The sequence below is a fragment of the Monodon monoceros genome, unplaced genomic scaffold, assembly GCF_005190385.1.
Source record: "Monodon monoceros isolate NGI ecotype Baffin Bay Population unplaced genomic scaffold, NGI_Narwhal_1 Super_Scaffold_7, whole genome shotgun sequence".
Taxonomy (NCBI): domain Eukaryota; kingdom Metazoa; phylum Chordata; class Mammalia; order Artiodactyla; family Monodontidae; genus Monodon; species Monodon monoceros.
The window spans coordinates 84425113-84447372 of record NW_021703784.1 but is presented as its reverse complement, the minus strand read 5'-3'; the positions used below and the strand labels follow the sequence as shown (position 1 = coordinate 84447372).

General features: G+C 43.4%; 1 protein-coding gene across 1 annotated transcript in view; it reads left to right on the top strand.

The window, feature by feature from the left end:
* PAMR1 (peptidase domain containing associated with muscle regeneration 1) overlaps positions 1-22260 on the top strand; it is a 70667-nt gene that overhangs the window by 11085 nt on the left and 37322 nt on the right. Inside the window, exons 2-3 of the mRNA XM_029206956.1 lie at positions 11115-11291; positions 16541-16669. Coding sequence (XP_029062789.1) covers positions 11115-11291; positions 16541-16669 — 306 coding nt within the window. The remainder of the gene's footprint in view (positions 1-11114; positions 11292-16540; positions 16670-22260) is intronic.

The window sequence follows — 22260 nt, the reverse complement described above, 5'->3', positions numbered from 1 at the left end:
GATGTGAAGACAGTAACACTTACTCTGGAAGCTCTTGGCAAAGGGGCGGGTGTGGTTGACCAAGACCCCCTTATAGCCCTGACACACTCTGACTCAGAAAGAAGGTTTAAAAAGTGTTGAGGATTGAGGAGCAGGTGGGATCGTTTGTAGAATTCTTAGGTCTGGGGAAATCCAGATTGGATTTTTAGGGTATAGCTTAAGTTTTATTGTTTTTAACTTAGACATTCTAATACTTTGATATAATATTTGCTGAGTTCTATTGCCAAGTACATTTAGATGCATTGTTAAATTATATTTTTAGTACCCAGTGCTAATAAAAAAATAAGATCTATTCAGCTCATATTCCAGCGTTTGAAATAACCCAGAAGCAGCTGTCCTTCAAGGGTTTCCAGCACAGTTGTTGAGGATAATGGCAACTTGGGGCTTTTCCAAGATGCTAGAGTTTGGGTTTTGTTCCCTTTGCCTATACATGTAGAATTTCTATTTCTGGAAGACAAGCAGCAGGAGGTAAGGTATGTCCTAGTGAAAAAGGTGTCTGAAGAGGAGGTATTAGAAAAAAGAGATCAGGAAAACTAGAAGCAAGGGGGAGGAACCCAGAATGCCATGATATAAGCAAGAACGGACTGCTTAAAATTCCATGTATGTGTGGGCCTCTGGAGGAGACATTATTACTCACCCGCTTTGCTCCCTTAGCCATCTGTATTTTAGCTACACGTGATGGTTTTTAAAAAAATTTTATTGGAGTATAGTTGATTTACAATGTTGTGTTAGTTTCAGGTGTATAGCAAAGGGAATCAGATATATAATCTATATATCTATATCTATCTATCTATCTATATATAATCTCCATTCTTTGTCAGATTCTTTTCCCATATAGGTTATTACAGAATGTTGAGTATAGTTCCCTGTGCTGTACAGTAGGTCCTTGTTAGTTATCTATCTTATACATAGTAGTGTGTATATGTTAAGCCCAAACTCCTAATTTATCTCCATCCCACCACCTCCTGCTATCCCTGTTGGTAATCATAAATTTGTTTTCTATGTCTGTGAGTCTATTTATGTTTTGCAAATAAGTTCATTTGTATCATTTTTTAGAGTCCACATATAAGTGATATCATATGAGATCTGTCTTTGACTTACTTCACTTAGTTTGATAATCTCTAGGTCCATCCATGTTGCTGCAAATGGCATTACTTCATTCCTTTTTATGGATGAGTAGTATTCCATTTTATATATGTACCACATCTTCTTTATCCATTGATGGTGTTTTATTCTACAGAGAATAATGGTAATACCTCAACAAACACGCGATTTTTCTTCGAAAGCGCTGTATGCTCATTGCCTCTTTAACTGCAGTGACATTAACAACCCTATCAATCTACATCCATTCTCTTGGGGTTTAGGGGAAATGCCACAGCAAGGTGTCTTGTCTATGATTGTCCGGCAGCATACAAGAGGGACAGATCTGGTATTAAAATGTGGGTGGTCTGATTACCAAGTGTGTTCATTTCACCAATGCTGCATTCTTAATCTGTAAAGTCAAAGTTGTGAACTCTCTAGAATCAAAATACTGTGTTGGAAAGAATAAGACTTTGGCCCCAGAAAGAGCTGGCTTCTAATCTTTCTTCTTTCACCTGAAAGCTGTGCCACCTGGGACAATTTATTTACCCTCTCTGTTCCTCAGTTTCCTCATCTGTGAAATGAAAAAAATGATACTTCCTTTGAAGGGTGGCTCTGAGGATTCAGTGAGCTGGTATGTTTGAAAGGTTCAGCTCCGTTTCCGTGGGGGCTGGGACCCAGGGAGAGAGGAGAATGCACGAGGAGTGACAGTGTGGGGCAGAGTGAAGAGGGGAAGGAAGTGAAAAACTGATTTTTGCTTCCCTACCCCTCCCCAATGTACTAGTGTCAACAAACCAGATTTCTAGGGAATCCATTGTAAGTTTTATCACTGCTGAACCCAAAAGGGGGTGATGGAGGCGTTGACTTTCCAGCTATCGTTACCTCATTAACAAGAGGAGCTGTGAGCAGGGAAAGACCAAGGTCACTGAAGTTGGGAATCCAGTCAGGCTGGGACTGAGGGTCATGGTGATGGGATGGTTCTCGAAGGCTCAGGAGGAGATATTGAGTCACCAAGGGCCCCAGTAACCGTTCCATCACCCCTGACTCACAGCATTTCTGTCTGGGATTTGCCTGGCGTCTGTCATTGGCCGCATGGAGTGGGTGGTCAGACCTTCAGGTGGTTAGGAATGTTGTGTGTTAGAAATCAATTCAGGGAGTTGAGATAGCATGAGAGGAGGCGGGGGAATGAGTGGGGATGAGAGTGGAGCCCAAAGTGCCTAGCTGCAGGACTCTCTGATTCCTACATCTTTTTTCTCCCTTTGGTCTTAGATGGTTTATAACATGCAGGACAGTAAAACACTCAGTAGAAATTTTCATTAAATGTGGTTAGAGGGGAGGGCTGTGGGGTTTTTGGTGGGTGCAAAGGCAGACCCTAACATCACGGAGCAGCGGGCGCGTGATGAAAACGCCTTTCTTTGCCACCTGCTGGGGTGGCCTGTGGTTTGACAACTGACATTTCCACCGTATATGGAACAGTCTGACTCATGTTTTCATCAAGAATTCTCTGACCTTTTTCAGATTTACCTTAACAACTATCATGTCAACATATTTCCTTAAAACCTAGTGTTGAAAGCGTGCCACTTGGAGATGATGCTAAGGAGACACAATTGCTCCCTCTGCCATTCTGTGAAGTTAAACCCCTGCTGTTTGAGGGGTTAAGTGTTCTCCATCTTGTCAGCAGTAGAAATACTCAGTGTTGGAGAGCCTTAAAGCAAGCTCCTGGCTGATGAGGGGCTGTGAAAATAATGCTGACGGCCACGATGACGGCCAACTCTCTCTCACTCATTTGTTCATTTGTTCACCACATCTATGAAAGCCAAACCTGTGCCAATCGGTCAGCATTGTTTTCATTGCCGTGGTATTTGCATGGATAAAACACGACTGAGCAGTTAAGTGTCTTAGGTTTTCCAACGTGAATTCAGGAAAAACCAGAGCTGGACCAATATAACTCAACTCTTTTGCGGGCCTCTCACTGTTGTGGCCTCTCCCACCGCGGAGCACAGGCTCCAGACACGCAGGCCCAGCGGCCGCGGCTCACGGGCCCAGCCGCTCCGCGGCATGCGGGATCCTCCCGGACCGGGGCACGAACCCGCCTCCCCTGCATCGGCAGGCGGACTCTCAACCGCAGCGCCACCAGGGAAGCCCCAACTCTTTACTCTGGATAGGAGATACCAGGATGGCTGCCCCAAACGTGGCAGCTGAGGAATGGCTTGGGCAAAGCCTATGATACCAAAGTACTCTGCATCTCTTTTTTTATTTGTTTACCCTGATTTTAAAAAGAGGGGAGAGAAGCAGTTGCACATATAGGATACTGATGCAGCAGTTTAAAATCACTTTTGAAGATTACTTAAGGTCAAGAGAAAATGTGAGTAAAGTAAAGAAGAAGAGCAGTTTCTTTTCTTTTAAAAAATATTTATTTATTTATTTGGCTGCACCGGGTCTTAATTGCATCACGTGGGATCTTCGTTGCCACGTGTGGGATCTTTAGTTGGGACCTGTGGAATCTACTTCCCTGAGCAGGGGTTGAACCCAGACTCCCTGAATTGGGAGTGTGGAGTCTTAACGGCTGGACCACCAGGGAAGTCCCGAAGCAGCACAGTTTCTTTTCTTTTTTTTTTTTTTAACATCTTTATTGGAGTATAATTGCTTTACAATGTTGTGTTAGTTTCTGCTGTATGACAAAGTGAATCAGCTATACATATACATATATCCCCATATCCCCTCCCTCTTGCATCTCCCTCCCACCCTCCCTATCCCACCCCTCTAGGGTCACAAAGCACCGAGCTGATAAAAAAAAATAATAATAATAGGTTACCAGCTTTGAGAGGCAAGAAGATAATCTACACATCTAGCATTTTCTACATGTGGATATGTATGTCCACTGAAAGAAAACAATTGAAAGATAGACAATATAATATTAAGGTTATTTCTGAGTACTTCTTACTCCTTTATGTATGATCTTATTGTTTGAAGCTTTCACAAGGAATCTTTTACATTAAAATATGGAGTGTTTTATATAGAAAAAATAAATATTTTGTCCAATGGAAGAGTTAGAGATGAATGAATGCATATGGTGCCTAGAGCTTTGTAAGTTCAATTTTGCTATGTGATTATGGGCATGTGCTTGACCTTTTGGCGCCTTGGTTGATCCCAAAGTGGTGCTCTGTGTGTTCTTGGTGCTCAGTTTGCGCTTATTTCCTGGGAAGCGCTGACAGGATAAAACTCATTTGCAGCTTAATAACTCTTTGTTCTCAAACATGGAAGGCAAAGTAACAGTTGCTCAACTACAGCAGCCCCTGAAACTAGAGGTTGTCCTGGACTGTTTCCAGGCTAAGGAAGCAACAGGCTGTTCACCCCCTCCCTAAACCTGGAATTCTGTGAGCCTCCCTTCCCACTCAGAATTCCCTAAAAAACGTCTTTGGCATTTCTCTTTGCTTCTTCCCTACTTAGCTCTTTTCATCACTGGTAAAGTGAAGAGGTTAGAGTAGCTTATTTTAGATTACAAGAAAATGTATTACCTACCTCACTGGGTCATCTTGAAAATTAAATTGCATAAACAATATAAAAGCCCTTTAGCTAAACAAATGCTAACGTGATTTAGCATGCATATAGGAAAACATTCAGTAGCTTCTCCTGCTGTTGGTATTTCTTTAAATCCTAGTTTCTGGAACTGACCTTTAGCATCATATTGAAATCTCCTGAAATTTGTACAGCTGAAGCCAAATGACCAATGTGCCCTTTGTCCATTTAATTCTGATAAATGGAGAAGGAAAAGTCCAGGAGATCACTTTTGTCTGCTTATTGTATTTTCAAACCTCTTCAGCTGATCAACTTTAAATAATTCTCATAGAATATTTCACTTACCTGTTTGTTTCTTACATGTATGTTTTATTTGTTTTTGTTTTTGTTTTTGTTTTGCGGTACACGGGCCTCTCACTGTTGTGGCCTCTCCCGTTGCAGAGCACAGGCTCCGGACGCACAGGCTCAGCAGCCATGGCTCACGGGCCCAGCCGCTCTGCGGCAAGTGGGATCTTCCCGGAGGACACGAACCCATGTCCCCTGCATCGGCAGGCGGACTCCCAACCACTGCGCCACCAGGGAAGCCCACATGTATGTTTTGGGGGCACTTTCCTGTCTCTGTTCCAGCGAGGGGAGAAGGAAGTGTGATGGACTTACCAGACCAGAGGAGCCAAGTCAACAAAAGCATTAAAACCGTCCCCTCCTCCATCACTTCCGTATTCCTGAGAAGTGGCCTTATCTTGGCAAATAGATTTTTATTTGTGATTTTACTTAAACTCCCTTAACCCTGCGAGTCCTGTAGATTTGGTGCTAATGCCCCTGCATGACCATCCACTTGTTCTCATAGCATCCTACATGTCCTCATCACAATGAGTGATCGTGTGTTTGTGGGATCCTTTATCCAATGTCTACTCCTCTACAAAACTGTGAGTTCCATGGGGCTGGTAATGGTGTCTGTTCTCTCCACTGTATCCCAGTACCCAGCCTCCTACCTGGGATGTAGCAGACACTCAATAAATACTTGTGGGGTGAAACAATGAATTCATCAGTTCACCCACACCCTTAGCACTGTGCTCAGTGAGGAAGCTGAGGACCAGAGTGGTTAAATGACTGGCTGTGGGTTAGCCTTTCTTTTGAGAAGACACAGTTCGTTAATTCCCTGTGGATACTGTAACGTATTACTACAGACTTAGTGACTTAAAACAGCGCAAGTGTATTTTCGTACCATTCTGGAGCTCAGGGGTCTGAAACGAGTCTTAGGAAGCCAAAATCTAGGTGATGGCAGGCCTGTGTTCCTTCAGGATGCTCTAAGGGAGAATCTGTTTCCTTGCCTCATTCAGCTTCTAGAGGCTGCCTGCGTTCTTTGGATGGTGGTCCCTTCTTCCGTCTTGAAAACACATCACTCCTGTCTGTCCAGTGCTTCTGTCCTCATGCCTCTGTTTCTGACTCTGACCCTCCTGCCGCCCTCTTATAAGGATCCTTGGGATTACATTGGTCCCACTTGGACAAGCCAGCATTCTCTACCCATTTCAAGAACCTTAAATTAGTCACATCTGCAAAATTCCTTTTGTCCTGTAAGGTAACATTTTCATGGGTCCTGGAGGTTAGGATATGGACATCTTTGGGGCTACCACACAGAGTCCTTGGAAAGGAGCCAGCTGGCTGACTTGGCAGACAGCATAGAAATGGGTTTCCCTGGAATCATTCCCTTTGGCTAAGATGATACAATACTCTGGACCTTACCTATAAAATTATTGTAACACGTTAGGGAGGGCAGAGGTGGGCTTGCTCATTGAGATAAAGAGAAATGCCATTTTAGGGAACTAATTTCCCAGGTAAAGGGAGGCCCGCAGTATTCCATGGCTGGGCCAGACGTGGACTAGCCACCTGCTTAGGGAAAACAGGCTTTGCCCTCTACTGGAGTAGAGCAGACCTTACTTGGCCTCCCATATTTTATTACAAGGCTTATAAAAGCTGCAAACAACGTTTATTCTGTCAGTGTCCCCCAAGAGTCATTAGTACTTGTAAATTCTTAGAAAACCTAGAAGGATGGAGTGCTTGCCCTCGGGTGGGCAGGGGGAGGGGTAAGACATGAGCCACACCCCGCAGGCATATCAGATGTTCAGAGAGTGGAGAAATCATACAGCTGGACAAGGCGGGGGCTGGTGCCAAGGAATTGAGACCCAAGTTGGGTAACCTGGACTAACTGTTCTAGACCCTTCACCATGGGAGGGAAAGTGCCCGGTTCTGATATCAGCAAATTATGGGGCGGAGCCAGCTCTCCTGGCTCAGCTCCGAGCTGGACCACTGGACGGGAATATTTGACTGTTGAAGGGAGGGTAGCTCTAGAGTGGAGGCTGGTTCTTTCAACAAGTATTTATCCAGCACCTCTTGCATTCCAGGCCCTTCCCTAGCTGCGGTGAACAAGTTAGGTATTGTTCCTACCAGCTTATGGTCACGTAAGAGAGACAGATGATATGCAAGTAAATGGAAACATAGAAAGGGATTATAAATTGTGTAAGGGCGATGAAAGGAAACAATTGGGATACCGTGATAGAGAATACTATGGAAGGAGGGGCAGAGGCACAAACTTCAGATGAGAAATTCAGCGAGGACCGTTCTGAACGCGTGTTATTTACACTAAGGCCCAATGTTTTGACAGAGGCAGTGGAGAAAGCAAATGTGAAGGCCCTGGGATGAGCAAGACCTTGATGGTTTTCAGAAATAAAAGGTGGGAAATAGTGCCAAGGAAAGGTTGCAGGGCTCAGGAGAGAGCAGCTCTCAAAGGCCTTGGGGGCCATAGCAGAGCATTTAGGGTTTGCTCCAAATGCAGTGGGGAAACAACCTAAGCATTTAATTAATTTATTTATTTTTTATTTATTTGGTTGCACCAGGTCTTAGTTTTGTCAAGCAGGCTCCTTAGTTGCAGCTCACAGGCTCCTTAGTTACAGCTCCCTGGCTCCTTGGTTGCGGCATGTGAACTCTTAGTTGCAGCGTGCATGTGGGATCTAATTCCCCGACCAGGGATCGAACCCAGTTCCCCTGCATTGGGAGTGTGGAGTCTTCTTAACCACTGTGCCACCAGGAAAGTCCCAACATGAATATTTTATGTAAGGAGTTGATATGTGGTACATTCAGAAACTTAGATCCTTGAGAAATATGGATGTCAATAGTGTTTTTCTTCTTAAGCTACTAGTTATCGAATGTTCATTATATACTGGGCACTGTGTTAAGCTCTTTATATACATAATCTTATCTAGTCCTTTCAGCTGGCTTCTGAGTTAGATAAAATGTACTCATTTCGTTGGATAATAAACTGAGACTGAGTGAGTAAAATAACTTAGCCAAGGTCATATATATACCCAGTAAGTAGCAAAGGTGGGATTCCAAACCCAGGTCTGTCTGATTCCAATGCTTAAGGCTTTAAACACTTTTTTTCCTCTCACTAGTTTTTTAATATTAAAAAAATATGATAAAAATAACAAAAATTTCTACATTAGACATTGTAAGTATACAGTTCAGTGGCACAATATTTGTCCTTCTGTGTCTGGCTTCTTTTACTTAGCATGTTTGCAAGGTTCATCCATATTGTAATTTGTATCAGCATCTCGTTCTTTTTCATGGCTGAATAATATTCCACATTCAGAATAATATTTTATGCTTATACCATGTTCTGCTTATTCACTCATCCCTTGATGGACATTTGGGTTGTTTCTACCTTTTGGCTTCTGTGAATAATGCTGCAGTGAGCACTGGTATATAAGTATCTGTTTGAGTTTCTGTTTTTGATTTTTGGGATATATGCCTGGGAGTAGAATTGCTGGGTCATAAAATAATTCAATGTTTAACTTTTGAAGGAACTGCCAAACTGGTTTCTAGAGAAGCTGCATCATTTTACATTCCCCTGAGCAATATACAAGGGCTCCAGTTTCTCTATATCTTTGTCAATGCTTGTTATTTTCCTTTTTTTTTTTTTTTTCTTTTTTTGGATTATAGCCATCCTAGTACATGTAAGGTGTTATCTTGTTGTGGCTTTGATTTTCAATTCCCTAATGACTTGTGATGCTGAGCATCTTTTCATGTGTTTATTGGCCGTTTGTATATCTTCTTTGGAGAAGTGTCAGTTCACGTCATTTGCCCTTTTTTTTTTTTTGCGGTACACGGGCCTCTCACTGTTGTGGCCTCTGCCGTTGCGGAGCACAGGCTCCGGACGCGCAGGCTCAGCGGCCATGGCTCACGGGCCCAGCCGCTCCGTGGCGTGTGGGATCTTCCCAGACCGGGGCACGAACCCATGTCCCCCGCATCGGCAGGCAGACTCTCAACCACTGCGCCACCAGGGAAGCCCTGCCCTTTTAAAAATTGGGTTGTTTGTCTTTTTGTGGTTGAGTTGTAGGGGTCGTTTACATATTCTGGATATTAAATCCTTATCAGACATATGATTTCCAAATTTCTCTCCATTTTGTAGGTTGTCCTTTCACTTTCCTTTGTTGCACAAAAGTTTTAAATTTTGATGAATCCAATTTATCTTTCTTTTGTCGTTTTTGGTGTCACATCTAAGAATCCAAGATCATAACAAATCTAAGATCATGGAGATTTACTCCTATGTTTTCTTCTACTTTCTTTTACTCTTAACTATTAAGTTCTCTTCTAGATTTTTTTTTTAATAAATTTATTTATTTGTTTTTGGCTGCATTGGATCTGTTGCTCGGTGCAGGCTTTCTCTAGTTGCTGTGAGCGGGGGCTACTCTTCATTGCGGTGCATGGGCTTCTCATTGCAGTGGCTTCTCTTGTCGCGAAGCACGGGCTCTAGGTGCACATGCTTCAGTAGTTGTGGCGTGTGGGCTCAGTAGTTCTGGCTCTCAGGCTCTAGAGCACAGGCTCAGTAGTTGTGGCGCACGGGCTCAGTCGCTCTACGGCATGTGGGATCTTCCCGGACCAGGGATCAAACCCGTGTCCCCTGCGTTGGCAGGCGGATTCTTAACCAGTGCACCACCAGGGAAGTCCTCTCTTCTAGATTTTAGAAGTTATTCACTTCATCCAGCCAAGTTAGAAACATGAGAAGCTCAGCTAAGTAAGTCCTGGTGTCTGTCCTGGAGGGGCCCCCAGAATAGAACGGGAAACAAAATCTCAGTAGTGACAATATCATGGTGATCTATGCTGGTTGTTCCCAAATGCCAGCGTGAGGATCTTTGCTGCCCCACCAGTGTCTGTAGAAAAGAAAAGAGGAATTTTTTCATAAAACTACATGTATTCAATCTAAGGAACTGTCCCTTATTATGCAAGTGGTTCCTTTCTATGATGCTAGAATGTTCTTATGACAGAAGGTTGAGAGAAGATGGTGAGAGTTTCTTTAAATTGGTCTACTTGGCAAATTGAGAATGAACAGTTCTGTGTCAGACTTCCAAATTTAGGGGAGGAAAACAGAAAACTAAACTGTGAAATTCAAGAGGTTAGAAGCCACCGCAGATATTAGGGTTGGTTTATATGGGCCTACAAGGCGTGTTGGGGATCCCTCCCTGGGGTTTTTAGGGAAGCCTGATTCACTTTCTTCCTCAAATATCTGACCTATTTCTGCTTCAATCGTCATCTTTGTGCAAAATTTTTAGGAATAGAGAGTTGGGGCAGGAAGAAGAGCAAATCAAAGCTAGGTCTGTTTCTTAGCCTGGATTCCTCCGGGCAGCCTCCGACTGATTCCTTTTATAGTTTTTGCCAAATGATTTTTTCTTTTTCATTACCTAAGGTATATTTTAAAAAAGACAGACAGAAAGAAATTCCACCCAGAAAGGAGCACTTTTTTTCTCATGGGAAAGAATGCTCAGCTGTTTTTAGGGACTGAATGAAGTTCTGCCAATGAGTTCACTCTTGTAAAACATCGAAATTCTCCCAAACATACTAATTAAGATGGTTTTTGTCTTTTCTGTTGGTTTTAGCTTTGAAGATACCGTAAAAATGGCATGTTGTGAAATCGAGGAGCCAGGTTTGGAGGAAATGATGTGGTTCCTACTTGGCATTCAGCCTTGCGCTTGGTGGACCTAGTCTGGAGAGTGGTCACCAAACTTTTTTGATGGCCCAAGAGCCTGGGCTGCACTGTACAGTTGTGCGGTTTAACGGTTCCTTCTGGAATTGCACAGTGCACAACCTGTGTAGCTGTAAGCCTTGGCGTGATGTACCCCGGCAAAAACAGAAATGAGCCCAGACACTCAGGAAATGTATGCTTGTTTATAAGTTATTTATGTGTATGTGTGTCAATCCACGTAGATTATATATGGATAAAACATGATTTCTTTTTTTGATTAAAAATTAAAAATGAATAGCAGTTTTAACAAATTTCATCTGTGCCCCAGTGGATGGTTCTGAACATCCTTCAGGCAGGGTGACACGTTTGTAGGGCAAGGTTGCTTCTTGGCAGTAAGGTACTTATGGGTCTTACCTGTTCCTGCCAGGCCCTCCATCTCACTTTCTGGTTTCTGTTTCAGAGTACACAGTCATTAATGAAGCCTGCCCCGGAGCTGAGTGGAACATCATGTGTCGGGAGTGTTGTGAATACGATCAGGTTAAATGTGCCTGCCCTGGAAAGAAAGAAGTGGTGGGTTATACCATCCCTTGCTGCAGGAACGAGGAGAATGAATGTGACTCCTGCCTGATTCACCCAGGTGAGTGTGCAATGGGAGACCTCAGGTTGCCTTCATGTTTTCTGAGGTCAGTAATAGGAGCACGCTGAACACTTGAATTCTGACAGGTAGACATCAGGAGGCTGTGATGCCATGATGATTAAAAGTGGCATAATTCAACCCACTCTAACTACAGGCAAAGGAATTGGAGGAGTTAGTACCCTTTTCAGTGTTAAGCTTATAATGCTGTAGATTTATCTACTTAGTCATTCATTTAACAAATAGACTGAGCAGCTCTTTTATACCATGACAGGTAGTGGGAATACAGTGATTTTTAAAAAGACACATTCCTGGCATTTCCAGAGCTTACAGCTTAGTGGGCGAGATGGAGGAGTAAACAGGCGGCTGTAATGCAGCCTGGCAGGTGCTGTGACAGAGAAGCATGGGCACCATGGGAGCCTGGATGCGGATGGGCCAGAGCGTCATCTTCGACTTCTGCTCTTCCCTTCACTCCCCCATCCTACCACTCCCAAATTATTCGAACGAACCAGGAGGCCCTCAGGAACTTTCTTTTGAGGAAAGCTATAGAAGAGGAGAGAAAACAGGGCTTAAGTATACATGTGTTACATCTAAACCATCTTCCTTCTTGAAAGAGAGTAATGCTGAGCTTTAAAATAGAAGTGACCTCAGGGCTTCCCTGGTGGCGCAGTGGTTGAGAGTCCGCCTGCCGATGCAGGGGACACAGGTTCGTGCCCCGGTCCGGGAAGATCCCACATGCCGCGGAGCGGCTGGGCCCGTGAGCCATGACCGCTGAGCCTGCACGTCCGGAGCCTGTGCTCCGCGACGGGAGAGGTCACAACAGCGAGAGGCCCGCGTACCGCAAAATAAATAAATAAAAATAGAAGTGACCTCAGTATAACCTTTGCACATTTGATCCAGAAAAGAAACCCACCGTTCCAATTCCCTGATGGTGAGAATGGTTTGTAGGGAAATAGTTGAGTAGTGCCTCCAAAGTTTCTAAGGAAATTTTGAGAGCTAAGCCAGGGTCTCCTGACTAGGGGTCCTTGGCAGGGATGCTGAAGTCTTTGAACAATTTTCAATATTTTCAAAAGCCTAGCGATTACTGTTGTTATGAGGGTGGGGCTTTGGTTTAATGAGCTGGCATGAGGTCGTGGAATAAATAGGAGACCTTCATAGGCAGTGCTGTGTGCTTCCTACTGCATCATATAGAAGGGCATCAGCGTCTGCCACGCCTGCACCCAACATCTTATTACATCATACAGGAGGCACCCAATACCACCACGCCGAATGGTGCTAGGAAGGATCTTTCAAACTGAGTAGTGAAGAACTGTCCCATATCAACCATCTGGTTGCCCTGAAAGGAGAGGCTAGAGAAAGGCTTTTTTAGAAAAAAAGATTTTCAAAAATAGTGAATTGGTGTCCTAGCAGTCCCTACTGGTGATCAGAGAGGTTTCTCTCTGTGTGTGTGTCATTATGAACGCAGGCATTTTAATTTATTTATGTGATTTAATCCATTTCAGTCATTATTTATTTTAATGCACACAACTCATAACACTGGGTGCCCCTTTATGTCTTTCTGTGTTCTTCTCACATGACCACACTGTTTTTGAAGACTTCTTGATTTCTCGCATGACAAGATATTTTAGCCTCTTCTTGTATATTTTCTGCCCCAGATCTGGAATCAGCCACTTCTCAAAAGAACTTTGGCCTGAGACCACGATCTGGTCACCCGAGGTGTGCCTTGCTATTGGACTGTCATTGTTACAAGGTTTTGTTTGTATGTTTTTTTAAGTGGATGGAGCTGGAAAACATGTATTTTTTAAAATGAATTTTTGCTGCTCCTCAAGTTCAAATGTAATATTCCAAGGTTGTTAATTAACTTCTTTGATTTTATATTTGTGTGTCTTTTCTCTCATGGTGAAAACCCTGTTTCCTGGTAATATTAACCTAATCACCTACTTGCTTTATCTTATAATTGTACAAAACAACAGCACTGTTGGTGTTAATAGTGATCAGACCACTGATGATAGTGTTTCTGCTTCACCTTAGAATATCTCTCACTAAGTACATAGAGTCAAAATACTATGTTTTAAAGCCAATTGATGTAGTTCTTTTGTCTGTGGTGTTATAACATCTACTTGATGTGTAGTTAGGTTTGTTGTTTCTGTTTTCTATATTTGACAATACAAGCAAATACGCGTGTGCATTTCTGTATCTTTCCCCTTCTTGCGCAAAAGACAGCATGCCATGAACACTGCTGACTGCCTTGCTTTTTTCTCTTAACAATATAGGCTGGAGATCACTCACTGACAGTAATAAAGCAGTTTTTTTTTTCCATTTCTTTTTACAGTTGCATAAAACTGCATCATGTGGATTACCACAGTTCATGAGTATTTGGGTTGTTCCTAGCTTTTTGCTGTTGTAAATACTACTGTAGTGAATAGCCTCAGGCATACATCGGCTAGTATTTTTGCAGCATATCTTTGGGGTAGATTCCTGGAAGAAGAATTGCTGCATCAAAGGGAGGTGCATGTGTCATTTTGCCAGCCTGTGCCAAATTCTCCTCCATGCATTGGCATTCACAACAGCCGTGCGTGAGAACCGTTTTCCCGACGTCTTGCGACAGAGTGTGTGCTGTTCTGGAATTTTGTCAGTTTCAAAGGTGCGAAATGGGATCTCAGCCTGGTTTAAGAATTTCTATCACTTCTATCATTATGCTGGACAACGATTCTTTCTCTTGTGATGGCAGTAATTGCACGATGATCGATGTCCAGGGGCGTGGTGGTGGGGATGGCAGTGCTGACGTCCAGCAGTGGCCAGTGGCACTGGGGCCCTCAATGGAGCAAGGTGGCTGTGTATTTTCGTGCGTTTCTAGGCTGTGTAGCTTGGACCTCGGTCCTCTAACCCTTCTGGCAATACCGTGAGCTACTTAGCGTCTTTTTAACACAGCCTTGTTCATCTTAAGCACCAGGCTGGTTTTTGTGGCTTGCAACTAATGGCCCGGATGTTACTGTGCTGAGAGCTGGCAGGGTCGTAGAGGGCGGACTCTGAGTCCATTGGCCTCCTTGGTGGCACAGTGGGTAGGAAATCGGTCGGGAATGTGGCACATGGGTGAAGATGGCCTTTAAAAGACCATCTTTTAAAACAGTCTTTTAAAGGACCACTGGGACCCAGTTATGGGCCATGTGAAATTTGATGAATCATATTAGCAATTCTTTTCTGGTCGGAAGAGACACTGGGAGAGGGAAGCAAAGTCAGGATGGTGTGTAGAGAAAGAGCTACAAGTCTCTCTCCTACAGAAATCACACATATGTACACTGCATGTATATACTACAGGCCAATGAAAACCTAATTTTAGCCAAAAGCAAAGAAGTATGCTATTATATTAGCTCAAGGAAATGCTGGTTATCTTGAACAGCTCAGAAGCCTGGATTATTCATCCATTCATCCATTTATTTATTCGCTCAAATCTCAAATAATAATATTTCTGGAACGCTTATTATGTGCCAGATACTGTATTAAGTGGGGGGGATATAATGTTGAACATGGTGCAGTCCCTGACTTCCGTCTGTACAGGAAAACAGGCCGTAGGCAGTTAAAATTGAGCATGCTATATGCTATGGTGGGGATAAGCCAAGAGGAGGTATGGGAATGCAGAATAATAATAATAGTTCATGTTTTGGGGGACTTGCTATGTGCCAGGCCCTTTACACATGTGAATTTAATTTATAAAACAACTTTATGAGGTAGGCGAGGACATTGAGGTACAGAGAGCTTAAGCAATTTGCTCAAGGACACACAGCTGGACAATGGAGGCGCCAGAACTTAGCGCTCCGTTTTAATAAGTGGGATTGGATTATCTCTACCTTTCCTCACTGTCCCCCACCCCTCAGGAGACCATGTTTTAAAAATAACCCTTGACTAGAGTCTGCTCAACCCTCTCTGGTGTGGCCTGCTGGTCGGGGGGAGCCTGACACCTTCCAGGGTGAGCCCATTACTAGGCATTAAGGTTGTTTCGGGCGGCACACTCTGGTTATAGAAGTGTATGCCATAGAAGAATATTTAATGGAATGGGAAGATGGTTACTATCTATTATCAAATTAAAAGGTAAGTTATTAAAAACAGAATGTACAGTATATAGTATAAGCCTAATTTAAAAAAATGTGTTCATATATATAGAAAGAATTACTGATCATTTTCTCTGGGTGATGGAAGTTTTGGTGTTTTTAATTGAATTCTTTTTGCTTGTCTGAATTTTCTAAATATTCCATAATAAACACGTAATATTTTTATAAAGAGAAAAAATACCCTGTTTTGATGGATTCTACATTTTACTACAGGTTATTTCGTTTTGCATTAAAACATCAGCCACAAATGAAACAAGCCAGACACAAAAGGCCATATATTGTATGATTCCATTCATATGAAATGACTGGTAGATTACTGGTTGCCAGGGATTAGGGCCGGGTGTGGGGATTGGCGAATGGGGAGTGACTGCTAATGAGTATGGGGTCTTTTGTGGGGAAGGTGATGAAATGTTCTAAAGTTAGATAATAGTGATGGTTACGCAACTCTGGGGTATGCTAGAACCCACTGAATTGTACACTTTAAAAGAGGGAATTTTATGGTATGTGAATTATCTCCATGTAGACTTTTTAAAAACTAATGCATTAGAACCAAAATGTGCAATCAGTCTGGAAGCTTATTACTAAATGTTTTTGACATCTCATAGTACTTTTCAGGTTACTGACGTTACGTGAGATATGGCACCCTTGTAAAACATGAAAAATTTACAACCAGCAAGAGGGTTTTCCTTCAGTACAAACAACAGTGTAATTTAGATTTGGTTTTCATATAGTGATAGGCATTTGCTGTCAATTAGTCTTAAATTTGGAGGTATTTTCATCAATGTTATTTGCTTTATAAAACATAGTGATTACAAAATAATTTTAAATAGCATTGTGTTTTATTGAAACTTAAAGTTCATAATTATGACCAGAAATGGAATATAAAAAAAAAAAAAAAAAGCCATCAGCCACTAACTAGGAAGATGGTTCAGACCACCCTCCTAAACTCCTCAGTCTGAATTCTGGTGCCTCTAGCGTCTTCCTAGGAATGAGCATTTTTTAATAAGGGCTTTGGCACCTTTCTAGGTCCAGATGCCCTTAGTTGAGACAAGGTCCTGGGAAGGTCCATAGTTTCTCTCTCATGCAGCCCATTAGAACCTGCATGTGTTTAATCTAACACCCTTCTGCTTGGAAAATTTTCAGGTTGTACCATCTTTGAAAACTGCAAGACGTGCCGGAACGGCTCGTGGGGGGGTACTCTGGACGACTTCTACGTGAAGGGCATCTACTGTGCAGAGTGCCACGCGGGCTGGTACGGAGGAGACTGCATGCGTGAGTAGACCCTGACATAGCTCCATCTCTGGCGTGTGCTCCTTTAAAGTCTCAGCTTTGCCATGGACTAAGGTTTATCTTATTGGACTCTGAGTTCTGGGAAGTTTGTGGCCAGAGGGCTTTCTAGGTAAGACTGTAAAAAACAAAGATGTGTTTCCATCTGTTGGGTGTGGATTGTGGACTTCTGTTTGGAATTGGCCACAGGAGGTTTCTGTCTGTTCTTAAATCTTCCCCTCTCTCCTAAATGAAGCCAACGCATTCTGCACAGAGCATGCCTCACGTCCACTGAGAAGCAATTGCGTGTTGTCATTGGTCAGCAAGCAGTGAATAAGGCTTCAAAAATGCTAAGTCTGTAGTGCATTTAACATATGAATTTCTATTGGAAACCTTGAATCCTGAGTTAAATTCCTGGGACCCATATCAAATGGTCAGCATGCCACGTGTCCCAGGAAAGGGATTCTTTCTGGGTTCTGCTCGATCTCCAAGAATTACTAAATCTTTATTAGTGTCCCCCTCTGAGTCAATAATCCTTTGAAAATGGAGTGGAAATCTAACCTGTCTCAGTTTAAGATTCCCCTCGGCAGCAACTGAGAGGCAGGATCTGGAGCAATGTACAAACTGTCGTTGTTTCGTTAAAAGCATGTTTCGCATGTTTCCTATTTGAATCAGGAGCAGTCAGGGTGGTCTTAGCGTCTAAGTAATTTTACTCTTATGGACGATATTTCCAGTCTATTGGTGTTCTTTGCTTGATCAAACCTGTTGCAAAATGCAAGAGTCTGGGGCAAAGGGTGAGGAAGGTACCTACGTCTATGTGATTTCAGACCCCTTATTCTCAACCACAGTACTCACCTACCTCCCAGTGGTGAGTTCTTCCTAATAGCTCTGTTTTCTCTGCAAAGCAGGGTATGAAATCTCTAATGATAGCAGAGTAGAAGGGAAGCTGAGGCTTGAGAGTACCAAAGTTTTGGGACAGCCACGTGATGAATGAGGAAATGCACCAGCTAGCAATGATTTAAAACATGTCCAAGCAAGGCTGAGGACCCAGTTGAAGCTGGAACTCCTGTGTAGGTGATGCAGCCAGGACAGGTGGATGATGCTCTCTGGCAGCATGGTAGCAGAGATGAAAAAAAGCAGTCATTTGGCTGATCCAAGAGTTGGCTGAGACATGATTGTCCAGGGGTCCAGGTTGGGTAGGACATGAAACCAAAAAGAACCTGGTAAAGAGAATAGGGACTGGAGGTCTCGATGAGATGGAAAAGCAGGCTTAGTGATAATAAAGCAATGGAACATGTAGATGGAAGAGATATTGTGGTCAGAGAACAGAATTTCTAAGTTGAAGCTTTCAGGGGTGGTGGTGATAATGTGTTCATATAGATTTGTCAGTTTTCGCTGTGTAACAAACAACCTCAAAAGGACAGATGTGTATTTTTCTCTATCCTGGGTCTGTGAGTTGGCTGGGGTTTAACTGGTTTCAGCTGGGTTGGCCTGGGTTGAATTTTAGGGTTCAGGGCTCGGACCAAAGGGGCAACTTGGCGTGTGGTCTTCTCAGAGTGGGTCACAGAAGCACAAAAGGCCAAGCCAAACACACAGCCAAATTTAAGGCATCTGCTCACATCACGTTCACTCATATTCCAAGGAAGTCACATGGCTAATCCCTAAATCAGTCAAGTATGAGAGTATATTCCATCCCAAGGGGAAGAGTACAAATATTTCCTAAACAATACTCTAAACACTCTGTGTGAGTAAGTGGGTTTGTTTAGCGGACAAGGCAGAGAAGGGGAAGAATATTTGCATGCGGGAGGTCAAAGACAGAAGGACTGCATTTGCCCCAAGAAATCCTGTAGGTGTGTCTTTCCAAATGGTACCTATTGGTTGAGTCCTGGGTTTAGCCTCAGTGTAAGAGCTGTGTATGGAGTCTGATTGGTTGGATTAGTGATGGTGGCCATGTGTAGAATCAAAGCCTTCTCAAGGACAGCAGAACTGGCTCAGGGCAACTGGTCATCACCAGTAGGCAGGCAAAGTGGAGCACACATGCCCCCATTCATTAAAAAAAAGTTTAATGAATAAATCTACCCATAACCATTCAAAAAATATTTCTTGAATGGATGCTTCCAGGTGCAATGATGAGCAAGACAGATGTAGTCACTGCCATCTTAGAGCCTGAAAATTAGAGAGGAGAGACCAAGAAACAAAACAAAACAAAACAAAAACCAAAACAAAATAAGAGTGTGGTCAATGCTATGAAACAAACAAAGTAATGGTCGTACTCCTATCTCATTCTTTGTTGGTTCAGTTATGCTTGTTCAGTTCCGTGATGTTTGTTCTGAAAGCTTCATTCCATACAGTGTATGTTACCTGATTACTGTCCTCATTCCACCCAGTTATGGATATTATCTGATCACAGCCACATACATGAAGGAATACAGTACATTCGTGGAAACAGGGCTTGACCCTAAGAAGACATCGATATGTTGTTATTAGGTTCTTATCACCTACAGCTCATACTGGCACTAAATAAATGTGAAGGGAATTCATAAGAGGAAGTAATTCATTTCAGTATTTGTTGAATGCCTGCTCAGTGCTGGGCACCATGCTGCCTGCCTCTGTTAAGGGGCAGCTGAGCACTTGGGTGGTCGGTGCACAGCTGGGGCACAGTGCGGGAGCCAGGTGGCAGTGCAAGCATTTACCCAGTAGATGGCGCCCAAGCGATCCTTTCAGGCCCTTTAATCCTGGAGGAGGAAGGCTTCCTGCTGAGCCCCATTGTAGAGCGCTGGCATTTTTTCCTGAGTGCCATATAGAACCTTAGAAGGAAAGAGGAGTGCAAATGCCAGAAAGTATCAGCCTCTTTTATATTTGAGTTATAGAGCACTCAGTACTGAGCAGTCGTGGTAGCACCTTTATTTGCTCCCTGTCCTTGACAATGCTTGTCACGGTTGGTATTAACCTAACTACTTAGAGTCTTAAAATCCGTTGGGTGATTGATTGATTCATAACCATTGACAAGTTCCATTAACCAAGAGAACTGGAGAAGGGCTGGAGGTCACTGAGCCCAGGAGACAACTTTCTTCACATCTTCCTGGGCAGGAAATATTGGTTTAGTAATCTCAGAATATTCAGGCTAAGAAGCTGATTCCTTCTTTCTCCAACTTTCTATTTTGAAAAGTTTTAAATACACAGAAAGTTGAAAGAATACTTCATTCATCCTTTACCTGGATTTACCCATTATTATTATTTTCCCACATTTGGCCTGCTCTCTCTTCTTCTACACTATGGATTCATGAATTTTCTTTTTTTCCCACATTTAATAGCGCTACCATCATTTTTTGATGCTCAAATTGTCCCAGAATTGGCCACCGAAGACCCTTTAAGCCCACTTCATCACATCATTCACTGAGCACTTCCTTGCTTCTTGGCCACCGTAACCCCCCACCCTCTCCCAAAATGTTTCAAGTTCACCTTGATTGTTTACATACAGGTCCTGGAACCAGCCATTTCTCCACGAATCCTGGTTCCTTTTGTGGGGAATGGTATTTAGGAACTGTGATCTGGTGCTGGCCACGAGAGACACTGATCTCTAAAGTCAAAATCAAGGCTTCCTTTCAAAGCTTCTTAAACAGGAAAGTTGAGTTCTTAAGTGGAACCACTCTGCTGACTTCCAGAGTGAAGTTTATTTAACTTGGCCTTAAGACCAAGTTCCTAAGTCACCAAATGAGATGAGCGTGAGAGGGCCCGAGAGCCACCCGGATGCCATGCTTCTAGGTAGCACTGAAGTGATGCCAACCCTTCGGGCCCCAAAGGATCTAGGGGAGGTAAGAAGTTTAGGAAAGCAACCTAGATGAGAGAGGATTTATGGGGAGAGATTATAGGCCCTTAAAACTTTTTTCTTTTCTTAGTTATATTATAGATAGAAGCAGAGGAACTGGCCATCAGCTGTGACCAAAACTGTTTGTGGGGCTGGAATATCGGGCTGGTCCTTGAGCCATAACCAGGAATGATCAAGAGCAAATGAGAAAGAGAGAGAGAGGGAGAGAGGGAGACAGGAAGGGAAGAGAGAAGGAGGGAGAGGGAGAGAGGGAGGGAGGAAAGGAGGGAAGAAAAGAAGCAAGGAGGGAGAGCAGGAGGGAGAGGGGGAGGGAGAGAAAAGGCTCACAAATCTGTGTGTGACTGATTTACTGATTTAAGGAGCCGTCTTCCTGGGAGAGCATAGAGTCACCTAGGTGGAGTTACTGAAAACCGGCTTATCTTCCTCTGGGCTTTTGTGTCCTGACACTTCCAGGAAAGGAACAATGCCCAATTAGGAACAAATTGGGGGTGGTATTATGCGGTAGTTAACAGCTGGGCTTGGAACCATTAGGACCTGGATTTTAATCTCTCCCGTGACTTCTTCCGTGACTTTGGGCAAAGTTACCCAATCTTTGTAAATCTCAGTTTCCTCATTTACAAAATGGGGAAAATAGTAGTGCCCCCTCAGAGGATTTTTGTGAGGGTTAACTGAAGTGCTGTCTATAAAATTCCTTAACATGGAGTCTGGTATATAGTAAGTGCTCAATAAATGGTAGCTGCTATTGGTATTATTACTAAATCAGAGCCTTGAAGGGAGCTCTTTTTTTTTTCTTTGTTGGGAAGGAAATCAATGTAGGGCCAGAGAGGAAGAATAATAAAACAGAACTTCCCAAGGGACAAGAGAATATACACTGGCCATGAGGAGGTTATCTTCTCAGGACCACTGGTATGGGGGGAGGGGCTTCAAAAATGGTTTGATTGGGCAAGGAGATGTTCGATTTAATCTGGCATAGTCATTCATTCAGTTAACAATTAATTAAGCACCTACTCGATGCATACAAAGGTGTGAGCAAGACAGACAAGGTCCCTGCTCTCACAGAACTGTGTCATGGAGGAGACAAACATTTAAACCACCATTATAAAGTATCAGATTGGTTGGGATTATAGGCCAAATCACAGGATAAGCCATGAAGTCATTCCTGGACATCTAATGAAGACCTGAGCCCCTGACAAAAGCCATCACTTAGCACTTATTTTGAACTAGGTATTGTTCTAAGTACCTTCATGTACAAACTCATTAACCCGCATCACAGCCTTTTATAGGTGAGGGCATTGAGGCACAGAGGGGCTGAGTAACTTTCCCGCTTGCTGTCATGCAGCTGGTAAGTGGCAAAGCCAAGATGCCAGTTCAGAGGCTGGGCCCCAGGGCCCAGTCTCTCAGCCTCTATACTAAACCGCCTCTTGATGTGAGAGGCCCGTGAGGTCCTCACTCCAAGTGCCTGTCTGAGGGCCTAGCAGGTCAGGGTAGGATGAACCAAATCACATGGAAGGTGTGAGCTTCCTTGCAGCTCCTGGTCCTTCCCATGTCCTCATCCAGGCTTTTGTTCTGCCATCACTGTCAGAGCTCCTGGGCCTACAGGCTTTAGGGCTTCAGCCCATGATGTAAAGAGGCTCCTAGGAACCCTGGAGCGGTGGGTCAGAACCTGAGCTGTCACCTGTGATTCTTGTACCAAATTTGTGTCTCAGATCCAGACAAGACTCGAGACATGACAGTATTAGGTGCCATTTACGGAGGATTTCTGTGTACC